Here is a 23563-nt window from a genome sequence, read left to right as displayed (position 1 = left end):
CATTATAGGAACGAAAGTATCTATGCCACCCTAGTCTCAGGCTACTTGAACCGCTCTCCGTTCATCAAACCCCTGTTCCCGCCCTTCCCCTTCATCTCGTACTCTCCCGCAGCCTCAATCCCGCTCCCCTCCCTACTGCTGTTCCCCGTCTCGACATCATACCCCATCTCATGCGGATGAGGGTTCACCTCTGGCACGCCCCTCGTCTCCAGCCCGATACCCAGCATCTCGCGCATCCGATCACGCTCATGCTGCCTCAGCTCGGCCGCAGCCCCGCCTGACGCTTGGGTCATCTGCCGGCCCTCGAGGTGGCGCTCAATCTCTTCGGGGGTGTAGGCCCAGAAGCGCTTGTTGCCGGTGAGGAGCTTGCGCATCCAGGGTGGAAGGACGGCAACGAACTTGGACGAGTGACCGTGCGTGTCTTGCTGGCGGACCATGGCCTTGACGTCGTAGGGCTCTTTGAGGTCATGCCATCCTGGAGGGAGGAGGCGGGGTGAGATCTTGCCGAGAAGGGAGGGGATGTTGTGGATGAGGATGAAGATGATGAGGCCGGCGATGATACCGTATGCAATGTTGTCTGCTGATCAGCGCAGCGCCCGGAACGCAGGAATAGACTCACAGGTGAAGGGGATAAGAGCAATGGCGACGAAGGCGGGAATTGCGTCTCCTGGGTAGTCCCAGTTGACGTTGACCACATTCTCCATCATCAATGCGCCCACCACAATCAAGACCGACCCAGTCGCCCACGCAGGGATGTTGCTAAGCAGCGGCGCGAAGAAGATCGAGATGAAGAACCAGAAACTGGTGGCGATAGCAGTAAGACCCGTCCGGCCACCCTCGGCGATACCACCTGCTGAGTCAGTGCGTGGCTTAGGGGGCTTTGCGGCTGTAATTTACTCGCGCTTTCGACAAATGGAGTACAAGGAGAGGTGCCAAAGAAGAGACCAGAGATGGAGATGCACGCCGAGTCGACGAGGAAGGCCACCGAGCTGCCCTCAAAGTCTCCGTCTCGAGAATCGAAAAGGCCAGCCTGCTTGGACATGGCCACCATCGTTCCGGTCGCATCGAGCAGGTCGACGTAGAGGAAGGAGATCTGCTATCAGCTGGGAACTGTGCGAAGAGTCGAAAGCTTACCAAAGCAATCCAGACCTTTCCACTCTTGTAGGCGCTCCAGTCGATATTTCCGGGACCCAGCAGCGAGAAACCGCGAGCCGAGACGACGTTCTTGAAGAAGTCGAAGTTGGAGTCGCCGACAGTGTTGTAGGGGAACGCAGTGACGGCGGTGGTACGAGGCCAAGAGATGATAGCGACAAGGAGGATAGGCCAGAGCAGAGCGCCTACTATCAGCTTGGTTTGCGCACGGACCTAAATCCGACTCACCCTTGACTCGGTAGAGCATCAAGAAGATCGTGAAGACACCTCCGACGAACACGCCGACCCACACCTTGGGATCCTGGAGAACATGACTGTCACAGAAGCCAGTCACGGCATCCTTGTACTGCGCCGGACAGCCTGCGAGCTGGAGTGGGGTCGCGATACCGCCCGAGATGACGTTCAGCCCGCTCGAGGAGAGACCGATGATAGTGAGGAAGAGACCGATACCAACACCGATGGCCGAGGTGATCGACCGGGGCATCAGGCGAGCGAGCCATTGACGAAGACCAAAGATGGTGAGGAGGAAGAAGATGACGCCTTCGAGGAAGACGGCAGCGAGGGCTTGGCCATAGGTGATGGGACCGGTTCCCTATAGGTCAGCGGAGCTCTACCAAGGCAGAAAGGGACATACGTTGAAGCCGACCTGACTATAGGCGAAGTACGCGTTGACTAAAGATCAGCGTGATTCACGATTTAGGCTCTTGTGGCTTACCTCCAAGACCTGGGGCGAGACCCAGTGGCAGATTCCCGAAGAGACCCATCGTGAAGGTGGCGATCAGAGAGATGGCCGAAGTAGCGACGACATAGTCCCGCCTGAGCTCATTCTTGCACAGGGTATAGGCAAGGTTGGTAGCGCAGATAGGGTCGGCCGCGGTACTCGCGCATACACAAGGTCCACCAGTGTCCGAGAGGATGGAAGCGTTGACGCTGATGATCTGAAGGTCAGAAAGCATCTCATGAAGCTGAGCAGGTACTCACGTAGAGCATGGCAGCAGCCGTGACAGTACCCGCCCTTATCTCAGTCATGAACTTCGACCCAGGCCTCTCGAGAGCGTGGCCGCTCCCCTCGAGTCGGAACCATCTCCCTGCGAAACTCTTCGCGACGCGCTGGTTAATCCCTTCGGCGGAGAAGCGCATGATGATAGCTATGCGTAGTGAGTGTCCAGGGCGAACCTATACACAGAGGTGAGAGTGGTGAACAGACACGCTGCAGCTGGCTATTTTGACCATTTTGACAAGGCGTCCAGGCTGCTGGAAAAAAAGTTCGGCTCGGATAAGCTTTACGGAAGAGGCCGGTCCGGAGCCAAATTTTAGCGCGGTTTGTGATTGGGCGTGTCGCGTGAGCGATAACGATAAGGATCTTATCTCCGCTTTTGGCGGCCAAGTCCAAAGTACTGCCACAACTAATCCCCCATGAAAGCGGATTGTCCTCGCTGGCTATAGAGGAGCTACGGACACGACATAGACATAGACATCACCTCGACGACTGGCAGCGCGCCCTTTTAGCGCAGCCAAAACTCGGACACCGGGCAACCTAAACCCTCACTCACCTCTCAATCCATACCCCCTTTCCCCAACCTGCTCTACCGCCCATCCCTTCCCCTTCCTACTTACCAGGGACAGTACCGTCATAGCGGCTCCGCGATCATTGCTACTACCCCTTGATATCTACTCCAAAAGGCCGCGCCTCGTCCAGTCTGCAATGCTGCCCGATCTCACCATTCCCCGGACGTTCTGGCTGTGACGATTCTACCTTCACGTTTTATCCACTGACTTGGGGACGATGCGATCGCCTCGCAGTCGGCTCATACTAATAAGGATTACTCGACAAAATCGCTGCAACATATTTAGCACCTTTATTGCTCCATGCCAGTGATCGCCTTCAACAGGTCGTCGAACATGGACGGGTCGATACAGATCCTCCCATACGGAGACTGCGGCAGTCCCCTGATCCTGTCCACGATACCCGATGCCCTGAACTTCTCCCCTTCCCCCTTCTCATCAATCAACTCCCGTACCTCCGTCATCGCCTCCTTCAAGACCTCGACATTCTCCGCCACCATCTCCCGCAGCGTCTCATTCGGGCACATGATACACATGGTGCTGGCGCGCACCAGCTCGGAGAAGGCGTCGTACCTCGTCTCGTACATGTCCGACTTTTTCAAACCCTGCTCAACAGCCTCGACGAAGATATTCACCCGGTTGGCCATCGCGTCCGCCGCGTCGTCCTCGGAGCTGTATTTCTTGTACCAGTTCCTGATGTTGTCGTACATGGGCTAGACGTATTCTTCGAAATCGATTGGTGTGGCCATTTTGCGGGTGGGGCAATGAAGGGGAGTGGTCTAGTCAGGGGATAAGGGGGTGGGGAGAACGGGGGAAAGCTGACGCTTTGTCAGCTTGGGAGCGGGATGTCATCGGGAGGGAGTCAATTACTGACAGGTTGGTTAGGAGATAGCACCGCGGACTTCTAGATCCTTTAGACGTCTCCGTCTCGACTGCAAGTATGGCAAGAGGTCTGCAGCGGATATTGCTTGAGGTATGGCTCTTCGGCCAACTGACCTTTTGCGCCTGACTTTCTAACGGTGTGCCCGCTTGCTCCCGCACGAGCGGCGATGACCGGGTGGGGCTCCCAGCTTCTATGACGTGATTAATGACGATGCGCATCCGCTCTTTTGCTGGAATCGGCGGGATCGACGCGGCCGACAGCTTACGGTACTGATCGATGTCGTGCTTCCTTGGCTGCATCTGGACCCACCGCCTTGCAGCCCTGGAGCCCACACTGTCAGCCAGAGTCAACGCTGTCAGCATCGAACTGCCGCTGATGATGATGAGATACACACAGGCACAGCAGTGCCGAATCGAGAGCTTCTCGGGGCATCATCGGTCTACTCCTTTATCTCTGTCTCCCATATCAACACGACCTCCAATAGCTCATCGCTCTTCCCATCACCTGAGTGCAACGCGATCTCCTCTCATCTCACTGCTACTCCGCCGGTCGATCCCACTCACAACATCTCCCTCTTTCTCAGAGCCAGGACGCCATGACGGTGACGCTCACCTTTGATCCGCAATCGGTCCGCGCATCCCTCCATCTCTTGTTCCCCTTCGCCCTTGCCCTCGCTGGCGTCCACGCCGTATACGGATGGTTCCAGCTACGTCGGCATGCTAGGGTCAAGACCCGATCGGAGGAGAGTAGGAGCCCTGCAAGACGAGGGAGGACAGTGGAGCGGGGGCTCGAGCTGAATACTGGCGTAAGGCGGGACATCAAGGAGAAGCCGAAGGTGGAGGAGGCATCACCCTTTCCCGATCTTGTCAATCTGGATGTCAGCGAGGAGGACAAGTGCCAGGTCAGGGAGGATAAGAAGCTGTATCACATGCTCCAGAATATCGAGGACTACCCAGGTGAGCAGCCAATAATGTGAGATGGGCGCCTACTGACTTAGCAGAAAGCATTGTCCTCGCACGGACTCGCCTAAATCAGCTACTCGACCAGACCACTTCGGAAGCCCTCTCTTCATCTTCATCTTCCATCCTCTCGGTCCCTTCTCCCGCCGGTCTCGAGCCCTTCTTTGCGGCCAATCACAAGTCCGCTTCCTCGCGATATCAGGCGTACCTCGCTCGGCGGAAGCTCGGCTCCCCTCGTGAGATCTTCCCAACACGCGAGTTTGCGGTCGAATGGCTCAAGCTCGCCGCATGCGTCAAGTACGTCGACGGCTCCTGGATCGCCAACTCGGTCGGCGCTGGGCTGCGCTCGCTCGGAAGCAACGACAACGCGGACATCCACTCGTCCCGGACGGAACGGGACCCAGCCAAGCTCGCATGGCAGGTCATCTCGGAGGAGTTTGGGGATGGCGATCTTCAAAAGAACCACGTTCACGTCTACCACCAGCTCGTCCAGTCCCTCTCGGCTGGTGCTGCCAGCGGGGACGTAGCCGGGTTTGACGGTCTGGCGGGGGATGGCGGCTCCCCTCGCTGCTGGTCCGCAGCGGTCGCGCAGCAGTGCGTCGGCCTGCTCGCCGGGGCAACAGAGGGTGACTCATTTCCCGAAGCGCTCGGCTTCAACATGGCGTACGAGACCCTTCCCTTCCACCTCCTCGTCACCTCGTACGAGCTTCGCGAGCTCCGGATCGATGACTACTACTTTGCCCTTCACATCACCATCGACAATCCCGACTCGGGGCACGGCGCAATGGCTAGGCTGGCAGTCGAGCAGTATCTGGCAGGCGTGGAGAAGCGGGATGGGAAAGAGACAGCAGAGCGGATGTGGAGGCGGGTCCAGGCGGGAGTTTTACTGGCGGAGGGTCTGCCAACTACCCCGTCCGGACCGGTCGAGTATGGGTGGGATCAGGGAGTTCATCGCTGGCGTCCCATCCCGGCTGTGTCTCCCGCACCTGCCCCTCGGCCCGCCTCGTCCGTCGAACACAACATGGTCGAACTTCTTCACCGTAAGGCCAAGGCCTCGGAACACATGCACTGCCCCTCTCGCCTTCAATTCGCCGGTCAGACACTGGAGCAATGGCTCGACCCCATCGCCTGGACATCGGAGAGGGGACTCGCTTTCCTCAGGGCGCTGGCGGATAAGAGGCCGTGGGTGGTCAAGGGGGATGATGCCAAGAGTCGGCTTGTCAGGGAGCTGCAGTGGGGAGGGAGGATGTTTGGCGCATTCTCAGACATGGAGGTCAAGACTCTGCGGAGCTGGATAGTGGGACTAGGGGAAGATAGCGAGCTGTCCACAGTCGGAGCGTATCAACGATACATCGGCGAGGCGGTCACTCTTACTTCGAACACCAGTAGCGCCCAACTCACCGTCCGCACCGGCGATGCCCTTCACTCTACTGCGCCATCTCGCTTTTCCCAAGCTGCATCGACTCTCCTCCCGCATCCTACGGCCGAGACTCTCGACTTTGTCCTCTCTCGCCTCACATCTGCCTCCTCCCTTCCACCCGTATCGTCTCTCCCGTCGCACCTCCAAGCCGCCCTCCTTCTCACCTCCCTCTCCTTGCTCGATCTCTTCCCTCTCCATCCCGCCAAATTCGCCTCTCCCGTCGGCTGCACCGTCCTCCGCATCATTCGCGCCCAACTCGGTTTCCCCGCCTTGCATCGTACCGAGGATATCTGCTCGGGAACGGACGAGGTGGATTTGAAGGGATTGTGGGAGGTGGCGGAAGAGCACTTCAGGTCGGCAAGGTTCACTCTGCCTGGCTCGCTGGTCGAGCTAGCTGCTGTGGTGGAGGCGGATCAGTCGGCCGAGGCGAGGGAGGTGGCAGAATTGTGCGCGGATCTGCTCGTCCTGCGTTTGCACCCGTACAAGCAGGCGCCCCTTCTTCTTGGTTTCACGGCGGGGATGACGGGTATGTGGGATGCGGTCGTCGGCCAGGTGGCGATCGTCAAAAGGATACGAGGGGACATCGAGGCTGCGAGCATGCAGTATGACGCTGAGCAGCTGAGTGAAGGGGACAGGGCGCTATTCGAGGCGGGGAAAGCGAAGTTTCTGGGATGATTTGTAGCATATATCTGACTGGTAGGGTTTTCATGTGTATATTTAGCTGGTATCAGTAGGAAAGATGGATGGTATGAATTGCCAGTAAAGTGCCCATAGGACACTCATAGGACGTGCAGCAGCCCACCTACCACCTCCACAACACACCCCACACACCTCCACCTGGGACCTCCACCGGGCCGGTCCGGCCCCGCCCATCGACCAATCGCCTTCCAGGCTGTTCCATCGGTGGAAGAATGTCCCGGCTGCGAGCTTTTGCCACGCCGGAACGTTGTTTGACCGAAGATAGCTCGGTTATGAAAGCGCCCGGCTTTTGGCAAGATCCGGTGACTTGGGTCCTTCCATACCCGCGTCCCTTCCTTCTGTCCCTTCTTCGCTTCGCGTCCATCCTTCCAATTGGACTTCAGTCTCGGACTCCCGTCGACAGCCGTGTCTGCAACAGTAGGATACAGTGCGCCGAAGCCGCGGGGGCGGAGCGGGGGCTCCGGCCCGATCGACTGAAACAGCGGGGCATGTCAGGGCAGTCAGCTGATAGAACATCCAAAGTCCCTTTCGTTTCCTTTGTACCTCTTTGCGAAACAGCCTAAAATAGCACGATCGGCAACAGCAGGGGATGCATAACAGTGGGCCAGGGGCAAGACGAGAGGAAGACTTTGAGACGGGGCACCGGCTGAGATCCAGACTCGCCCGAAGAAGTTGAAATACCCGGTTAAGAGATTCCCACTTTGCAGCTGCTTACATGACCGCCGACGCGACTATATAACGGGCCCCTCTTGGCCCCGCTACTCCTTCTGTCCCGCTCACAAATTACATTCTTACCTGCGTTCACCATGTCCCACCACGACATCAAGGCTGACCTCGCGCACGATGAGGCGGCATACCCCGTCGCCAACAAGGCCGGGTCCGATATCTACGTCGATACCTACGTCGAAGGGACTCCCGAGGAAGCCCGTCTGCTCCGGAAGATCGATTTTCATGTGAGTCTTTCCCTCTGACGGGGTTAGATGCGATGATAATGATCTGGGCTGACGTCAACGATGATGCCAATGCTCTGGTAGGCCAAAATACCTATCCTATGTCGGTCTGGCCTGTGCTAATGTACAGGTTGATGTACATCCTGAACTACATTGACCGAACCAACATCGGAGTGAGTCTATTCTGATTCGCCCTCTTCAACCGCTGACGGGCAGAATGCCAAATCAGGCGGAATGGAGAAAGACCTCAACCTCACCTCTTCCGAGTACTCCCTCATTGTCTCCATCTTCTTCGTCTCCTACCTTCTCTTCGAGGTCCCAGCCAACATGATCCTCGCTCGCAGCCGACCCTCCATCTTCCTTCCCTCCATCATGTTCATCTGGGGTGCCATGTCTATCGGTGTCAAGGGTGTCGAATCCCTCGGCGGTATGGTCGCTTGGCGGTTCTGCTTGGGTATTGCAGAGGCTGGATTCTTCCCCGGTGTGATGCTCTTGATGTCATGTTGGTACAAGGTAAGTCGTCTATCGTCTCAAGCCGAACTCCGCTAACGGGGTGCAGCCTGCCGAGCTTTCCAAGCGCGTGGCCTTCTTCTACACTGCCTCCCTCCTCTCTGGCGCTTTCGGCGGTCTTCTCGCCGGCGGTATCATCACCGGTATGGAGGGTCTCTCCGGGACTAGGGGTTGGAAGTGGCTCTTCATCATCGAAGGTATGTTCTGCTCGGCTGGATCTAAGCGGACATCGCTGATATTTAGGTGCTGCTACCGCTCTGGTCGCCGTCGCGGCCTTCTTTGTCCTTCCCGACTACCCCGCCACCACCAAGTGGCTCACCGAGGAGGAGAAGGCTCTTGCCATCTCCCGCGTGTCGACTGGTCTCCAGGCCGGTGGCGAAGCCGAGATGGACCACAAGACCGCCTTCTTCGCCTCGGTCCGGGACCCGCGCACCTGGGGCTTCCTGATCGGCTACAACTTGATCACCTGCGCCGGCACTATCAGCTACTTCTTCCCTACCCTCATGGGTGCTCTTGGATACACTGGTTCTCAAGTCCAATGTGAGTCCATCATTGTCCAGACCGCGCAAGGCTGACGAGCGCCAGTCATGACCGTACCCATCTACTTTGTCGCTCTGGCCATCGCCATGGCTGCCGGTTTCAACGCGGACCGTACGGGACAGAAGGCCTACCATGTCATGGGCGCCTGCGCTGCGGGATGTGTCTCATTTATCGTCTGTTCGACAGTCTCGGACTTCAAAGTGAGTCGAACGGAGCGAAGGCACACGCTGTACTGGTCTACGTCTAGATTTAGCTGACGCCTTCAAGGTCCGATACGTTTTCATCTGCTTCGGTGGCGCCGGGATCTGGACAGCCGTCCCCATCTATTTGTCGTGGGTAGTAACGATGTGGGTTCCCGTTGATATCAGGAGTGGAGAACCGAGAACCATGCTGATAATTGAAGGTTTGAAGGTCGGGAGAAGCGCGCCATCTCGATCGCCCTCATAAACGGCTTCGGTAACCTCGCCTCCGTCTACGGATCGTTCCTCTGGCCCTCGTCCGACGCCCCCACCTACAAGACTGGCTTTGGCGTCACCACGGCTCTGCTCGGCAGTGCTTCCCTTCTGGCGTTCGGGCTCAAGTGGAAGTACGGGGACAGGGGTGTCATGGGTCGGGCGGCGCAGCAGCAGTAGATTGTAGGCATAATTAATCTGTTTATAGGGTCATTTGAGAGGGATGTATCTATCTGAGGGTCTCTTCTTGCTGCGGTGCTGTTACCACCAGATACAGATGGTGGTAGAAGAAGGTGTTGGTGTCGGAAGGAAGCACTGAGGAGATTTGAAACCCGTGCGTCGGATGTTTCACGTTACGTCACGTGTTTCATATCTGCTCTTTGCGTTCCTACACCTTTCAGCCGAGCATCCGCTTGTGCATAGCCCAGACGAGATCCCTCGATGTCCCCTCCCGTACCATCAGTACCTACAGCCTATACTGCCAACGCGATCACGCGAGAAATGGGAGACGGGTCTGCCTTGTTCCTACATCCCATTTGCGCACCTTCTCGCGATGACGAGACCCCCTTACAAATAGCGGGGAGCTCTCATACAAGGGAAAATGGATATGGCTTTACACCGGATACAATATGCCCAAGACTCATGCGCCGAAGGCCGCCTCAGCCGAGGCCTTCTCCGCCAGACTGCCTCTCGGCTCCCACGCATGTCCCGACTTGGTCTTCACCGCCCCCGCCTCGTTCCTCCTCTCCCCCGCTCCCCATGCCCCCCCTCCAGGCGTATGCAGAACCAACCTATCCCCAGCTGTCACCTTGATGCTCGCCTTGCCCCCGAGATTAACCTTGCGCCTGACCACCCCGTCCGACTGCTTCAGCCAGGTGTTGACGCCGACTCTGCCCTCGCCACCGCCGTTCAGGCCGTACGGCGCCCGGGACCGCCGTTCGGTCAAGAGCGAGACCTGCATGCCTTCGAGGAACTCGATATCCCGGATGACACCGTTGCCGCCGTGATGGAGGCCGACGCCGCCAGAGTCAGGACGTAGACCAAATTCGTGCAGAATGACGGCTAGATCATCAGCTTGCTGGTTGGAGCACGAAAGGAGGAATCTCACGGTATCGGCGTTCGAGGATCTCGGGATCGGTAATACGCTACTGTTCAGCTAAGTACCAGATCATACAGAAAGACTGCTTACGGTGTTGGTCATGTGGCAACTAGCAAGTCAGCCGGACTCCCCTGTGAAGCTGGATCAACTCACTGAACACCTGATGCTCCGTCCCAAGTCGGTCCCGCCCCACTGCCACCAGCGATGGTCTCGTAGTATCCCCATCCCTTCTTGACCTCGCCCGTTACCGCGTCCTTTCCTCCAACGCCGAAGGACAGATTGTTGCAGCATCCCTGACTAGCGGCGCAGGCCTGGAAGGCGAGGAGGACGACATCGGTGATACGCTGCGAGGTGAGGACATTGCCCGCGCAGACGGCCGCTTCGGGCGAAGGGTTCAAGAGGCATTCGTCCGGGATGACGACTGCCAAGTCAGCTCGGAGGATACAGGTGTAATCAGAGACATACTGGTCAGAGGTACGAGACAGCCGGCGTTCAGGGGAATATCTTGGTTGACCATAGCGCGCATACTGAAAGTCAGCACCTCCTGCATGAGTCACAGACAGCAGCTCACCAGTAGATTATCGCAGAGTGGACGACCGAGATAGGAGCGTTCAGGTTTCCGTTGACCTCTGCGCCGGTCCCGGTAAAGTCGAAAGTCGCATCGCCGGTCTTCTCGTCAATCGTGATGGCCAGGCAGATTGGCGAGCCATCATCGAGGAAGTCTTTGCCCTGAAGATCAGCACCGCCAAAAGGGGTGAGAGCTGGACTCACGTGCAAGACGTTGCTCCCAGCAGACTTGGCCGCAGCGAGCAGCATGTTGCGTACCGCTTGCTCGGCGTTTCTGTCCATCAGCTTGTGCCCCGCGCTCCCGATCAACAGACTTACTGCTGGATGTATGACATGTAGCCGTGTACGACAGGCAGGGTGTACTCGCCCACAAGCGAGTGAAGGAGCTGAGAGCCCTTGTGGTTGGCGGCAATTTGCTGCTAGTCAGCGGCATCCCCGTAGATTGCGAGTGACTCACCGCTTTGATGTCACTCTCAACATCGCGGTAGTTCCTACATCCGCTACCACCTGGGAACTTGGCCGGCTCCTCCACCAACAGCCTGTACAAGCCCTTGGCGTCGAGCTTGCCGCCAGAAACCAGCTTGAACGAGACGATCTCGGCGCCCTCCTCCGCCAAGAGCGTACTCGTAGCTGGCATGGACCCGCCGGTGATACCGCCGATATCCGAGTGGTGCGCTCGAGAAGCAGTAAAGAAGATGATGTCCCCTTCCTTGCCTGGTGTAGGGTCAAAGATAGGCGTGATGACTGTCAGATCGGGCAGGTGAGAGCCACCGGCGATGGGCGAGTTGGCGAGCAGCACGTCTCCTGCCTTGAGATCACCCTTCCATCGGTCAAGCTGGAACTTGACGGCGAAAGACATGGAGCCGAGATGGACAGGGATGAAGGGCGCATTGGCGACGAGGTCACCGGTATGGCTGAACAAGGCGCACGAGTAGTCGAGGCGCTCTTTGATGTTGGTAGAGATGGATGTCTGCTGCAGAGACCGGCCCATAGCCTCGGCTACGTTCATGAAGCGGTTCGCACTGCAGGTTAGTCTGCTTCCTTACCACATCTTGAGTGACTTACAAGAGACTGAGCGTGATCGGGTCATAGGGGATGTCGGACTGGATGACTGTCATGGTGGCGGTGGACGAGGAGGAGGTGCAGATGGGAGGTATAGGCGGTCTACTTGTTTCTTTTCTCTTGACACGACTGAGTGATGAGACCTCTGTCAGATATGGTCAGTCAGTGGATCATGGCTATCGCTAGCTGAGCATGCTATAGGCCGCGGAAGATGCACGATAGCTTGCTCCGGTCGTCTTCCTGGACCCTGTTCACAATCTTATCTTCCGGCGCCGAAATGATTGGCAAATACCTCTTCACTTCATCTCTGTTCCTCTTGGATAGCATGGCCTATGTATACTATCGCACTAACAGCTAGAGCTCCTAACCACCCATATCGCTGCTCTGCTTCCACACGTACAGCTCACCCACCGACGAAATGACATTTACACTCGTTCCCGACCACTCCATCCGGGTCGCTATCGACCGTGGAGGAACCTTTACCGATGTCTATGCGTGAGTCACCAGGAGAAACCCTGCTGATCTCCAGCTCTTGGCCCGACTCAGCCCGGCCTGACGGTCCGCGGAAGGAGACCATCACCAAGTTGCTGTCGCAAGACCCTTCCAACTACCCCGACGCTCCCACCGAGGGTATTCGGCGGATCCTCGAGACTGTCACAGGGAGGACGGTCCCTCGGGGAGAACCTCTACCCGTCGAGAAGATAGGTGAGATTAGTCGTACCCCTCATCTCTTTCCCTTAATCTGGTAGTAACGCGCTCCTGAGGTGCGCAGCTACTTGTCGCGACTCGGGCTTGGCTTCCCAACCGGCCTCCCCCTCGGAAGTACTTGACGTGCTGGAGTTGCGCTTATAGGCAGATACCGTCCGTCTCAGTACCACCGTTGCTACCAATGCACTACTGGAACGCCGCGGTACCGACCATGCCCTACTCATCACCAAGGGCTTCAAAGACCTGCTCGAAATCGGCAATCAAGCTCGCCCTCGCATATTTGACCTCCACATCAAAAAACCATCTACATTGTATGGCGACGTTGTCGAGGTCGATGAGCGCGTCACTTTGGTCGGGTACACGTCGGACCCGGAGCACGAGGCCAATGCCATCAAGTGGTCCGAGACCGGGGTGGAGCGACCCTATGGAGGCGAGGGGATGCACAAGGGCTTTGGCGGAGAGGGCATGGAGGTCAGGAAGGGTCTCAGTGGGGAGGCAGTCCACATCATGAAGCAGATCGACGAGGCTGCAGTCAAGGCGGACCTGCAGGCGCTGTATGAGAAGGGGTATCGATCCATTGCTGTGGTTCTTGCTCATTCGTAAGTTCGCTGCTGTCTTGTGGATGCTTGCGCTAACGTCCAGGTTTACCTTCCCCGACCATGAGCTCACCGTCGGTCGTCTCGCTCAAGAGGTCGGCTTTGAGCACATCTCGCTTTCTTCCCAACTACTCCCTATGATCAGAATGGTACCTCGAGGAGTGTCTACTACTGCCGACGCGTATCTCACTCCGGTCCTCGGTGCCTATCTTGACGGCTTCTACGCTGGATTCAAGGGCGGACGGAAAGGCGGTCTCAATGTGGAGTTCATGGGGTCTGACGGGGGGCTGGTCAATCTTGATGTGAGTGCTCTGCTGCTGGGGTGGGACGCGACTGACATACAGAACTTCACTGGGCTCAACTCCATCCTCAGTGGCCCAGCAGGCGGTGTCGTGGGCTACGCTCTGACGAGCTGGGACGAAAAGGAGAGGGCCCCGATCGTCGGGTAAGTCCACCAGCCTTGATCAGGACCAGGCTGACGGCTAGCTTTGACGTCGGAGGAACCTCGACCGACGTGTCTCGCTTCGACGGCAGATACGAGATCATCTACGAGACCACCACCGCCGGCATTTCCATTCAGAGTCCACAGCTCGACATCAACACCGTCGCTGCTGGAGGTGGATCCTGCCTCACCTTCCGGAACGGCATGTTCCACGCTGGCCCAGAGTCCGCCGGTGCTCATCCCGGTCCCGCGTGCTACAGGAAGGGCGGACCCCTGGCACTGACGGATGCGAACCTCATGTTAGGTCGGCTTGTCCCAAAGATGTGAGTTGGCTGGGCCTATGCAGCTTCGAGCTTGGCTGATCATTCAGCTTCCCTCAATGCTTTGGTCCAAATGAGAACGAGCCAATCGATCCGTCAGCCTCGCTCAAAGCATTCACTGCTCTTCAGACACGGATTGAGACCGAGACTGGCAATAAGATGTCCCTCGATGCTATGGTATGTCCAGCGCGTCCTGGGCCCAGACTGCGGCTGATGACCAGATCTACGGCTTCGTCAAGATCGCAAACGAGACCATGGCTCGTCCCATCCGGACATTGACTGAAGCTCGCGGCTTTGCTACCTCCAAGCACATGTAAGCCTTTCCCTCGATTGATGTGGCCCTAGCTGACAATAAGTCTTGCTTCTTTCGGCGGCGCAGGAGGTCAGCATGCTTGCGAGATAGCAGAGGTGAGTCCTCTATTCCCGATCAGGGACGGGAAGCTGATCGCTCAGAGCCTGGGCATCACCCGCGTGCTCATCCATCGATACTCCTCTATCCTCTCTGCGTATGGTCTGGCCCTTGCTGACCGGTACGTTCTCAAAGCTATTTCAGAAGGTAGAGCTGACATCGCAGCGTGTACGAAGTCCAAGAGCCCAGCTCATCCCTGTACAACTCTTCCACCACCTCTTCTCTCCACTCTCGCCTGGATGATCTGCAAAGCAGAGTCTCGACCGAGCTCCAGCGACAAGGCTTCAAGGCGGAGCAGGTGCAAGTTGAGAGACTACTGCATATGCGCTTCAACGGCTCGGACACGTCGCTCATGATGTGAGTAGCTACCCGATCAACTCTTTCCGCGCTGACCTGGCAGTCCCCAACCAGAAGGAGCCGACTTTGCCGAAGCCTTCAGAGTGGCGTACAAGCAGGAGTTTGGGTTCTTGTTGGAGAGCGACATTGTCATCGACGATATCAAGGTCAGTGCCACGCCGCCATCCCAAATGCTGGGCTGACATGATAGGTGAAGGGAGTGGGCAAATCAGCATCCTCAGCAGGTGCCTCGGTCTTTGAAGAGCTCAAGTCTCTCGAGACCAACACGGTCGACAACACCCTCTTCACCTCGTCTGGCGGTAAGGTCAGCAGCACGCAGGAAGTCTACGTCTGTCCCCCGGGCCAAACCTACGGCGAGCGGGTAGACATCCCAGTTTTCCAGCTGGAGAAATTGGACACGGGGGATGTCGTTGTCGGACCAGCGCTCATCATTGACGCTACTCAGACTATCTTCATCAACGCGTAAGTCGAGCCCCCCGCTCTCTCCTGATACGGGTGAGGGCATCGAGCTGATGGGACAGGACCTGGAACGCTGTGGTCACCAGTCGCCATCTACTTGTCTCGCGCTAAGTATCACAGTCAGATATTCTGACTTCACTTTGTAATAAATGCATGAATAGACTTATCTTGGAGGTGGCTACGGTCTCATGAGACGCTTGTTATCGGCTGAGAACTTGAGCGCCGGTCCTGGCGCTGTCTTCTGAGTAGACGAACTGCCACAGACCGACAGGATAGCTTGTAGCGGATCTTTTGCCAATCATCGACCGGGCCGAGGAATTCGTCCGGAGCGCTCATCTTGCGGCCTCACTGTACCTTATCCTACTCTTATCTTGTTGATAGACCACTTACTCATGCGCGAGCAGGTAGCATGTGCCAAGCAGCAGTGGCCAGCTTGACTTTGACTGACTCGACTCATACCTCTCAATTGCCGCCATGACCCTCCTCAAATCAGCAGACCTTCAGAATCAATCTGGTCTCGACGTCCGGCTCGCCTGTCGCTCTGGCACTTTTACAGGACCCACTGCTGGACTCTGCCCAGCGTACGTACAGGCGAACCTGATCGTACTGCCTGCAAAATATGCGGACGACTTTCGGGGGCTGTGCAGACGGAATCCTACGAGCTGCCCTTTACTCGGCGAGAACAGGGCGCCGGGGGATGTGAGGCTGCAGCAGCATCTGGCTGAGGACAGCGATATACGGCGTGATGCTCCGGGCTATAACGTGTGAGTCCTTCTGAAGGAAAGGATCTCAGCAGGCCTAGACTGAGTTGCAGATACCGGGATGGCAAGATCTTCAAGCAGAATGTCCACGATGTGAGCGAGTACTGGGAGGAGGACAGCGTAGCTTTCCTTAGTGAGTCCCGATCTCAACATGACGGTGCTGAGGCTGACTATCCAGTCGGCTGCTCATTCTCCTTTGAGCAAGCTCTCACAGCCAACGGTCTCATCCCGCGCCATCAGCTCCTCGGCCGTAACGTACCCATGTACAAGACCAACGTCCCGCTCTGTCCATCCGGAGGCGAGTGACGCTCCAGATCAATGAAAATCCGCTGATTTTGCAGTCTTTGGCGGGAACACTGTCGTGTCTATGAGACCTTACAAGGTGGAGGATATCGAGCGAGTAAGGGATATCACAAGACCATACATTGCGACCCATGGCGAGCCTGTCGCATGGGTGAGTCTCTTTGTGTGACACGGCGATTCCGGCTGACAGACAGGGAGCCGAAGCTGCAGCTCGACTCGGCATCGCCAACATCCTCGAGCCCGAGTTCGGAGAGGCGCCGGTCATCGAGGCGGACGAGGTGCCAGTTTTCTGGGCGTGCGGAGTCACCCCTCAGCTAGTTCTCATGTCTAGTCCAGCGGCGCAGGGGATCAGCATCGGCCATGCCCCAGGAGGAATGGTCTGCTTGGATATGAAGGTAGAGGACATGCTTGCGGCGTCATGATGGATGATACATATTGTATGGGTAGCTATTGAGATACGTCAAAGTTCCATGGCCAGATAAGCTCCTGATCGTCTCCTATGGGCGCCCCAGCGTTCGCGGCATCCGCCCAATTTGAAGGTCCTGGAGCAATAGGGTTCGGCGCCGGCTGTGACGAGAACGACCAATCTATTTCGTCGATTGCTTGGCTTGTGGGCGGAGGGAGAAAGGGGGTCGTGTTGGTGTTGGAGCCGAGCATGGCAAGGAGGGTTTGTAGGTAGTTGTCGGACGTGTCGGCACTGAGGGATCCGGGATGACCGAGAGCGATGTTGCTGGCGGTCCCTTCTGGAATACCGCGAGCTGGTCTACTATTAGCACTCCTCCTACATCCGACTCACATATTGGTACCCCACTCAGACGCGGGATTGGTGAGAACCCCAGAATTCTGGATGGTGGCAGCAAACCAGTCTAGCCCGCCCGCAAAGCTATCGGCGCCGATCATAAGCGTAGGTGCGGATGGCGGCTGGGCGAGGGGAAGTGGTATGGGTGCGGAGGAAGGTGAAGCCAGCGAGGCCGGTGCGCCGCCTTCCGAGGGTGAAGTAGGGGCCCGCTTCGGCTTTGGGAAAGGTCGGATCCCGCCCACTGGACTGGTGGGATCGGCGTACTCCATGACCAGAGCGTTGAGGATGTCGGCCTTGTGTCCCGCTGCGGGCCATGATTCTGCGACCAAACGTAGGAAGGTGACGCATTCGGTCGCTTGCTTGACTGCCGCAGACTTTGCTGAGGCGGTCCGATGCCAGACAGCAGCGAGCAGATGAGTGGTGCCCGCCATAAAGGCGATATTGAACAGAGTGGGGGGTGTATACCGCAAGCCGAAGCGAGAGTGGTATGTGCGAAGAAGGGAATTGATGCGGTCCGCAGATCGGTCGCATCGCTGAGATCAGCCCAAGAACAAGGTGTAGCTCACCGTTACTGCCGTTCCTAAAATGGTATCAATGATGTCAGACCGACCGTGTCCCGAGATCGAACGGTAGTATGGCCGGTAGATGAGGATGGTGAGCCATTCCTTGGCGAGCTGAAGGGCGATAATGTGAGGCAGGGCGTTCTTCTGGGAATGTCCGTTGAGGATGAGGGCGGCGGGCAGCGCTTCGTTCCAGGAATCAAGAGCCACACTGCGAGTCAGCTGCGGATCCACATATCCGTGGCCAACTGCATCACACACCTGAGCTCGCTGACTTTCTGCTCGCTGTGACTCCGACCGTCCGAGGTGGGCGAATAGCTGAATATCAGCACAGCCCATCTACTTCTACCCACAATGCCGTCATCACTTTCTGCATGATCACAGTGAGCTTGGCGGTCTCTGCAAATGTGGTGCTGTACATCGAGGGCTGAGGAGGAAGATGCCGGTCGGGAACCTCCAAGTTGTGCCAGGTCCAGGGGAGGTCGTCAAGGGTAGGGTCAGGAACTGGCAGGGGAATACTGCGGGTCAGCTCCACATTCTACTTCACCTACTTGTAATCTTGAGCGGCGTGGGGTCTACCGATATAGACAGCCCAGCATTGCTCTTGGACGAAGATCGTCCAGAATGTGTTCCGGCGCTGAGCATCAGCTCGACAGCTTGCTGAGACTTACGAAGTCCATCTCAGTCGCCGACATCTTACCGCTCGTAACCAAGTCCGCGCAATTGACATTCAGGCCGACTTTGGTCAGCTTTGCCATACGATAGACTTACGCGACAAGCACACCCTCTCTGCCATCCCAAAGTACGCCCAGCCACTCGTATGATCCCCCAGCGTCGAGTGCAGGCTCGACTTGAGCGCCAATCCCTGCACCGTGGCCAAAGTAGGTCGAGCCAGCTCCGCCGACAGGTATCGCTCAGCCTGCTCTGCGAATACCGCCCGAGTATCGGCATGCGAGAGGTGGTCTTCGTCGGCCCACATTAGAGCTATCGACAGGATAATGTTGTGGAGGAAAGGCGAGTAGTGCGAAAACCTCGCAGGCGGCGTATTCGGCGGTAACATGACCGCGCGCATCATATCTTGCTTGAACAGCTCTGGGGACGCCCGCATTCCCCATGAGGCAAAGAAGCGGAAGAAGCGGTCGAGGATGGTCGAATGTTGAGCCTGGGTCAGGTCGACTGAGCGAGGGAGGTATAAGCGGTAGTCGTGAGGTCGGTCGGCGAAACTTTCGAGCCGGCTAGTCATGGGCGAGCTGCTGATAGGCGGAGCGTGGGAAGAATGAGCGTAGGCGCTGGTGGGACCGTGGTAATGGACATCTTCCCCAGCATCGCTCATCTGGAAATCAGCGCGCGCCGAGGCAGGGAGTCTAAATTCTCACCCGTAGATGCAGCATAGTCGACGCCAGTCCATCATGCTCCGGTTCGTCATCCTCCTCCTCATCCTGGGCATCTGCCTGCGGTACCTCGCCCCCGCGTCCCTTTAGCGCCGCCTCGAGTATCTTGATTCTCTGTTGTAGGGCGTTCACATAGAGCCTTGATGCAGGTTTGCGAGCATCATCATCTGCTCCCCATACGCATTCATCCTGTTCGTCAGCCAAAATCACTTGAACAATCTGCTTCACGACTAACTTTGAAAGCCAAGCACGTCTCGCAGGTAGGTGGACTACCACTGCATCGACTCTTCCTACTACTGTCAGACACTGCTCTTGTCCTTGTTCAACGTTCAAGCTCTTCATCGCACCTGCGTCGACATGGCAGACAAGCCTTTCCGGCGGCTGCCTTTCGCTTTGCTGTTCCCGAAGATGGACCCGGCGTGGCATTTGACATGCTGCCTTTCTCGTCTCAGTCAAAGCATACAGCGAGCCGGAGAGTCAGTGCCAGTCGTTGATCAGTATGATCGACTGCATCAGGTGCATAGGTTAGGGAGATAGATGGTCGAAGATAAGGCTGGTCAGCAGGGCTACCGAGATCCGGATCATGAAGCCATATGCCATGCCGAGATGTGAAATTACCCCGCAAGACCTTTGATCTGCCCACCCCGTTCAACTTCCGCTGCTATCTACCTTCATCCAGTGAAGATAGCGAGCTGAAGGAGTTGTATATATCATGCGAGAGCTGTTCTGATACTGACGGACTCGCTTTCTTACCCATCTTACCGCTGCTCATCCCGCCACCATCAACATGAATCACTCAGACAACCTTGTAAGCGGACAGACTTATTCACTCCGCGCTCGAGTTGACATCCCAGGACGGCGAGAAGACTGGCGGTACCTCGGCGCGGTCACTCCCCATCGATAACGCCGAGTACGATGCGGTCGTCCCGCTTGACCCGAAGGTCGAGAAGAAGTTGCTCCGTCGGATCGACGGATTCACCATCTCCATTCTTGGCGTGAGTTGATCCAAGCTAGGTAGAACTAAGCTAATGAGCAGGCGCTCTATCTCATGTCTTTTCTGGACCGAGGAAACATGTGAGTACTCTCTTCCAGTCTGATAGCAACACTGACAAGATAGTGGAGCAGCCAACGTCGCAACTCCGTCCATCTCGCAGGCAACAGGACTAAGTCGTGAGTGTGGGAGTCCGACAGCGCTGACTGTCAGCCGAGCAATATGGCGCTGTCGTTAGTGTAGTCTACGCGACGTGAGTCTCGGCCCAATCCCATCTGGCGCTAGCTGATTAGCAGGTACGTGGTGTGTGAGCCAATCTGGGCCAACCTGCTCAAGATCCTTTCTCCCAAGATTGTTTGTAAGTTGAAGTGCTCGTCAACTCATGCTGACGTCTCAGTGAGCGGAACGACCCTTGTATGGGGCGGTCTCACTCTTGGAACCGCATGGGCCAAAAACTACCAACACCTCATGGCAATTCGAGTGCTCTTGGGTGTCTTTGAAGGTATGTCCGCTGATTGACTACGCTGACCTTCAGCTGGCGTCTTCCCCTGCATCACAGTGTAAGTGACCTCATTGGCTGGGTCTGACTTTCAGATACGTCCTCATGAACTATCGACGCGAGGAGGCTGGCCGTCGCATGTCCTACATCTTTTCGTGTGCTGCTTTTGCCGGGGCGGTCGGAGGTCTGATTGGATTCGGTCTGGTGCGAATCGAGACTGGTGACACGGTCGGCTGGCAGTATCTTTACATCGTAAGTTTTGCACTTGAGCATGTCCCCAGCAGCTGACATATTAGGTCGAAGGCTGCTTGTCCCTCATCCTCGCGCCCATTGCCTACTTTTGGGTCCCGAACCGCATGGATAAGGCCTGGTTCCTCAACGCCAAGCAAAGAGAGCAAGCCATGGTCCGATACCAAGTCAACAAGGCCGACTACAATGAGGAGGAGCAGTTTGCTTGGGCCGAAGTCAAGAAGGCGCTTCTCGCGTGGCCGGTGAGTCTTTCTATGACTGGCGGGGCGCTTGCTGACTATCAGGTGTATGCTGCCGGTACCATCCAGTTTTGCGCAGACATCACTCTCTACGGTATCTCGACATTCATGTAAGCGCCTCTCATCTTGCAACGGGCCAACTCTGACGACCAGGCCTCAGATCATCCGAGCCATGGGGTTCAGCAATGTCAACGCTCAGCTATTGACCGTACCTGTCTATGTCTGGGGCGCGTCAGTCTTCATGTTCGTTGCGTGGTTCAGCGACAAGTACCGCATGCGCAGTCCATTCATCGTTCTCGGCTTGTCCCTCAACTTGCTCGGTAAGTGCCATTTCCACGTCATTGGGGATTCGCTAACGCCCAGGCTACATCCTGCTTGCGACCATCGAGTCTGTTGCTGGGCGATACACCGCGCTCTATGTCATCTCGGCCGGGATCTACATCACACCCGGGCTCAACGTCACGTGGATAGGTGAGGACTTCGTACACGGATCTTGGCAATGCTGTTGCTGACATTTAGGCGGTAACACCAGGGGTCACTTCAAGCGTTCGACAGCTGTGGGTCTCAACCAGCTCATCGGTAACTCAGCTGGTGCCGCGTACGTCACTCGCTAGTATCGCTAAGCGTCGCTGACCTTGCAGTATCGGAACGATCTACCTATCAACGCTTGCCCCGCGCTACCTGCAGTCGATGTACATCTCCATGGGCCTCACCGCAGTGGGCATCGTCACCGCTGTCGTCTTGGTGAGTTTGGGGAACCTCGGCGGCGTCTGACCTAGCTGATCAACTAGGGCCTTCACTTTAAGCGTCAAAACGGGATCAAGCGACAGCTCGTGGCCGAGGGGGCTCCGGACCAGCCTGAGCTTGGTGACCACAATCCCCATTTCCAGTGAGTTCTGCTCCACCTTTAGCCTACTTACTATTGCTGATGGAGCTAGATACATGATCTGAGCCGGACTCTGGGTATCTGTTTCAGGAGGGCAAATATAGCTTGCTATATAGAGAAGGAGAGAATGAATCTTGTATATATCTGCGGATCTATGGGCCTGTGCACCACACCGAGGCTTTGAGTAAGGTCGACCCAAACTTCTCGCCTCACTTCACGAGCAGGGCAACCTCGCCGAAGTCGATGGGAAGGCTTGGACAGCGCCTAGACTTCGGGAAGTATGGGGCTGCCATGCGCGCTGATTGAGGCTGAATACCAACGCTCATAGCGAGAATACCAATCCGCTGCTTCGGAGAAACCCTGCGCCGACCCGACCGGCAAATAACGGCCCGGAAGCGGACTCCGGTGCGCCAAGGTCCATCGAGCAGCTCGAGAGTAGAGGGTCTGGACTACTCCCTACTTCATCCCTCATCTAGTCAGAACATCATGCAGTCCGCCGCTACTCTCAAGAACGCCCTGGCCAAAAAGCAACCCGGAATCGGGTTTTGGCTCACGTTCGTCCCTTCCGCTCCAGCTGCGGACTTCCCGCTGATCACCCAGATTCAATGCCCCCTCGATCTGCAAGACCATCCTCGCTGGGGGCGGGTTTAATTGGGCTTTGATCGATGCAGAGCATGGTCAAATCACTGACTCGGACTACTACGCCGTGAGTAGCAATCTCCTTCCCAGGGCACCGAGGATGAGCTGACCATCCCAGCTCACCAACCTGGTCGCTTCCTCAGGAGCTAGCCCGATCATCCGCGTCCCCTACGACCTGGAGTGGATGATCAAGCGCGCGCTTGACTCTGGAGCTCATGGTGTCATGACACCGATGTGCCACTCTGCGGTCCGTTACACCTCACGCTCTAGCTGCGCATACGCTGACTTGTGCAGGATGACGCTCGTCGCATCGTGCAGTACTCCAAGTACCCTCCCCGCGGAACCCGGGGCTATGGTCCCATGTTCTCAGCTCACTCGTTCGGCTTGCAAGAGAAGGAGTATCCCGCTGGAGCCGATGACAACCTGCTCGTGATCGTCCAGATCGAGAGTAGGAAGGCGGTGGAGAATGTCGAGGAGATTGCAGCTGTGGATGGAATTGACGTCCTCTTTATCGGTGAGTTACCCGGTCCAGTCACGCATGTACACAGCTGAATCATACAGGCCCCTATGATCTGAGCAAATTCCTCAATGTGCAATTTGGGTCTGAGGAGCACGAAGCTGCTATCCAGCGCACGCTCAAGGCAGCTAAAGCAGCTGGCAAGACCGCTGCCATTTTCTGTGAGTTACAGTCCCTGGCTGTATCTTTCGAGCTGACTCTTCAAGGTACCAGTGGGGAACAAGCGAAGATGCGACTCTCGCAAGGTTTCGAGATGGTCTCGATCGTCACGGATGTTGGCGCTCTTGCGGCGGCGTTCGACCGGGAGTTGGCAGCCGTACGGGGCGTGGAAGTGGGGCAAGCGAGGAGTGCGTACTGAGTGATATGCAATAGCAGAGATCTGAGTGAGATACACTTTGCCTACGGAAGATGTGGCACGAGAGGCGGGTCCGAACGTTGCGGGACCTAGGTGAGAGGCAGCAAGGGGCAGGGAGTCTTGATGAAAACAACCATCTATATCTTCTACATGAGACTGTAACGTCAGCTCTCCATCTCCGTTTTTGAGATTCGACTCACCTTATACCAACAATTTAAGCAGCG

The 23563-nt window shown here is 56.8% G+C and overlaps 10 protein-coding genes across 10 annotated transcripts; 6 read left to right on the top strand and 4 right to left on the bottom strand.

Moving 5' to 3' along the window:
* Positions 1 to 41: 41 nt before the first annotated feature.
* Positions 42 to 2292, bottom strand: MKK02DRAFT_37933 (permease family-domain-containing protein; the record flags this gene model as incomplete). Its single annotated transcript, XM_053089846.1, has 8 exons — positions 42 to 577; positions 620 to 850; positions 898 to 1093; positions 1135 to 1337; positions 1381 to 1744; positions 1787 to 1824; positions 1868 to 2090; positions 2134 to 2292. The coding sequence occupies 8 exons, from the start codon at positions 2290 to 2292 to the stop codon at positions 42 to 44; spliced, it is 1950 nt and encodes a 649-aa protein (XP_052944178.1).
* Positions 2293 to 3011: 719 nt separating this feature from the next.
* On the bottom strand, positions 3012 to 3963 carry MKK02DRAFT_28150 (uncharacterized protein; the record flags this gene model as incomplete). The annotated part of the gene is made up of 2 exons (XM_053087497.1): positions 3012 to 3431; positions 3715 to 3963. The coding sequence occupies 2 exons, from the start codon at positions 3961 to 3963 to the stop codon at positions 3012 to 3014; spliced, it is 669 nt and encodes a 222-aa protein (XP_052944177.1).
* Positions 3964 to 4196: 233 nt separating this feature from the next.
* Positions 4197 to 6655, top strand: MKK02DRAFT_37931 (uncharacterized protein; the record flags this gene model as incomplete). The annotated part of the gene is made up of 2 exons (XM_053089845.1): positions 4197 to 4557; positions 4602 to 6655. 2 exons carry the CDS (start codon positions 4197 to 4199, stop codon positions 6653 to 6655), a joined length of 2415 nt encoding a protein of 804 aa, XP_052944176.1.
* An 867-nt stretch (positions 6656 to 7522) lies between these two features.
* On the top strand, positions 7523 to 9311 carry MKK02DRAFT_34418 (major facilitator superfamily transporter; the record flags this gene model as incomplete). Its single annotated transcript, XM_053088937.1, has 8 exons — positions 7523 to 7632; positions 7760 to 7802; positions 7846 to 8142; positions 8189 to 8336; positions 8383 to 8679; positions 8725 to 8879; positions 8947 to 9011; positions 9083 to 9311. 8 exons carry the CDS (start codon positions 7523 to 7525, stop codon positions 9309 to 9311), a joined length of 1344 nt encoding a protein of 447 aa, XP_052944175.1.
* A 460-nt stretch (positions 9312 to 9771) lies between these two features.
* On the bottom strand, positions 9772 to 11915 carry MKK02DRAFT_17015 (5-oxoprolinase; the record flags this gene model as incomplete). Its single annotated transcript, XM_053085721.1, has 10 exons — positions 9772 to 10193; positions 10240 to 10276; positions 10321 to 10339; positions 10384 to 10651; positions 10696 to 10757; positions 10802 to 10959; positions 11002 to 11071; positions 11116 to 11213; positions 11255 to 11819; positions 11863 to 11915. The coding sequence occupies 10 exons, from the start codon at positions 11913 to 11915 to the stop codon at positions 9772 to 9774; spliced, it is 1752 nt and encodes a 583-aa protein (XP_052944174.1).
* A 362-nt stretch (positions 11916 to 12277) lies between these two features.
* MKK02DRAFT_37928 (5-oxoprolinase) lies at positions 12278 to 15261 on the top strand (the record flags this gene model as incomplete). Its single annotated transcript, XM_053089844.1, has 14 exons — positions 12278 to 12354; positions 12389 to 12564; positions 12716 to 13166; positions 13210 to 13465; positions 13508 to 13608; positions 13650 to 13928; positions 13976 to 14102; positions 14147 to 14238; positions 14282 to 14333; positions 14379 to 14455; positions 14500 to 14691; positions 14735 to 14837; positions 14882 to 15153; positions 15213 to 15261. 14 exons carry the CDS (start codon positions 12278 to 12280, stop codon positions 15259 to 15261), a joined length of 2304 nt encoding a protein of 767 aa, XP_052944173.1.
* Positions 15262 to 15624: 363 nt separating this feature from the next.
* MKK02DRAFT_34415 (uncharacterized protein) lies at positions 15625 to 16636 on the top strand (the record flags this gene model as incomplete). The annotated part of the gene is made up of 5 exons (XM_053088936.1): positions 15625 to 15914; positions 15965 to 16044; positions 16090 to 16209; positions 16253 to 16365; positions 16409 to 16636. 5 exons carry the CDS (start codon positions 15625 to 15627, stop codon positions 16634 to 16636), a joined length of 831 nt encoding a protein of 276 aa, XP_052944172.1.
* Positions 16637 to 17006: 370 nt separating this feature from the next.
* On the bottom strand, positions 17007 to 18930 carry MKK02DRAFT_16766 (fungal-specific transcription factor domain-containing protein; the record flags this gene model as incomplete). Its single annotated transcript, XM_053085684.1, has 6 exons — positions 17007 to 17546; positions 17586 to 17864; positions 17923 to 18091; positions 18125 to 18210; positions 18245 to 18312; positions 18345 to 18930. Coding segments are annotated over 6 exons (1728 nt in total), but the record flags the coding sequence as incomplete, so codon positions are not given.
* An 821-nt stretch (positions 18931 to 19751) lies between these two features.
* MKK02DRAFT_37925 (major facilitator superfamily domain-containing protein) lies at positions 19752 to 21893 on the top strand (the record flags this gene model as incomplete). Its single annotated transcript, XM_053089843.1, has 17 exons — positions 19752 to 19772; positions 19819 to 19959; positions 20001 to 20038; positions 20082 to 20134; positions 20169 to 20208; positions 20252 to 20313; positions 20353 to 20457; positions 20491 to 20515; positions 20550 to 20706; positions 20751 to 20945; positions 20988 to 21052; positions 21096 to 21262; positions 21306 to 21413; positions 21462 to 21540; positions 21584 to 21686; positions 21734 to 21831; positions 21881 to 21893. 17 exons carry the CDS (start codon positions 19752 to 19754, stop codon positions 21891 to 21893), a joined length of 1470 nt encoding a protein of 489 aa, XP_052944170.1.
* A 421-nt stretch (positions 21894 to 22314) lies between these two features.
* MKK02DRAFT_16928 (Pyruvate/Phosphoenolpyruvate kinase-like domain-containing protein) lies at positions 22315 to 23342 on the top strand (the record flags this gene model as incomplete). Its single annotated transcript, XM_053085705.1, has 6 exons — positions 22315 to 22382; positions 22429 to 22534; positions 22586 to 22714; positions 22762 to 22981; positions 23029 to 23145; positions 23191 to 23342. The coding sequence occupies 6 exons, from the start codon at positions 22315 to 22317 to the stop codon at positions 23340 to 23342; spliced, it is 792 nt and encodes a 263-aa protein (XP_052944169.1).
* Between the last annotated feature and the right edge of the window lie 221 nt (positions 23343 to 23563).

This window comes from Dioszegia hungarica (genome assembly GCF_025882075.1).
Source record: "Dioszegia hungarica strain PDD-24b-2 chromosome Unknown MKK02contig_15, whole genome shotgun sequence".
Taxonomy (NCBI): Eukaryota; Fungi; Basidiomycota; class Tremellomycetes; order Tremellales; family Bulleribasidiaceae; genus Dioszegia; species Dioszegia hungarica.
Note: the sequence above shows the minus strand (reverse complement) of the source record. Positions and strands in the feature narration are given on the sequence as shown.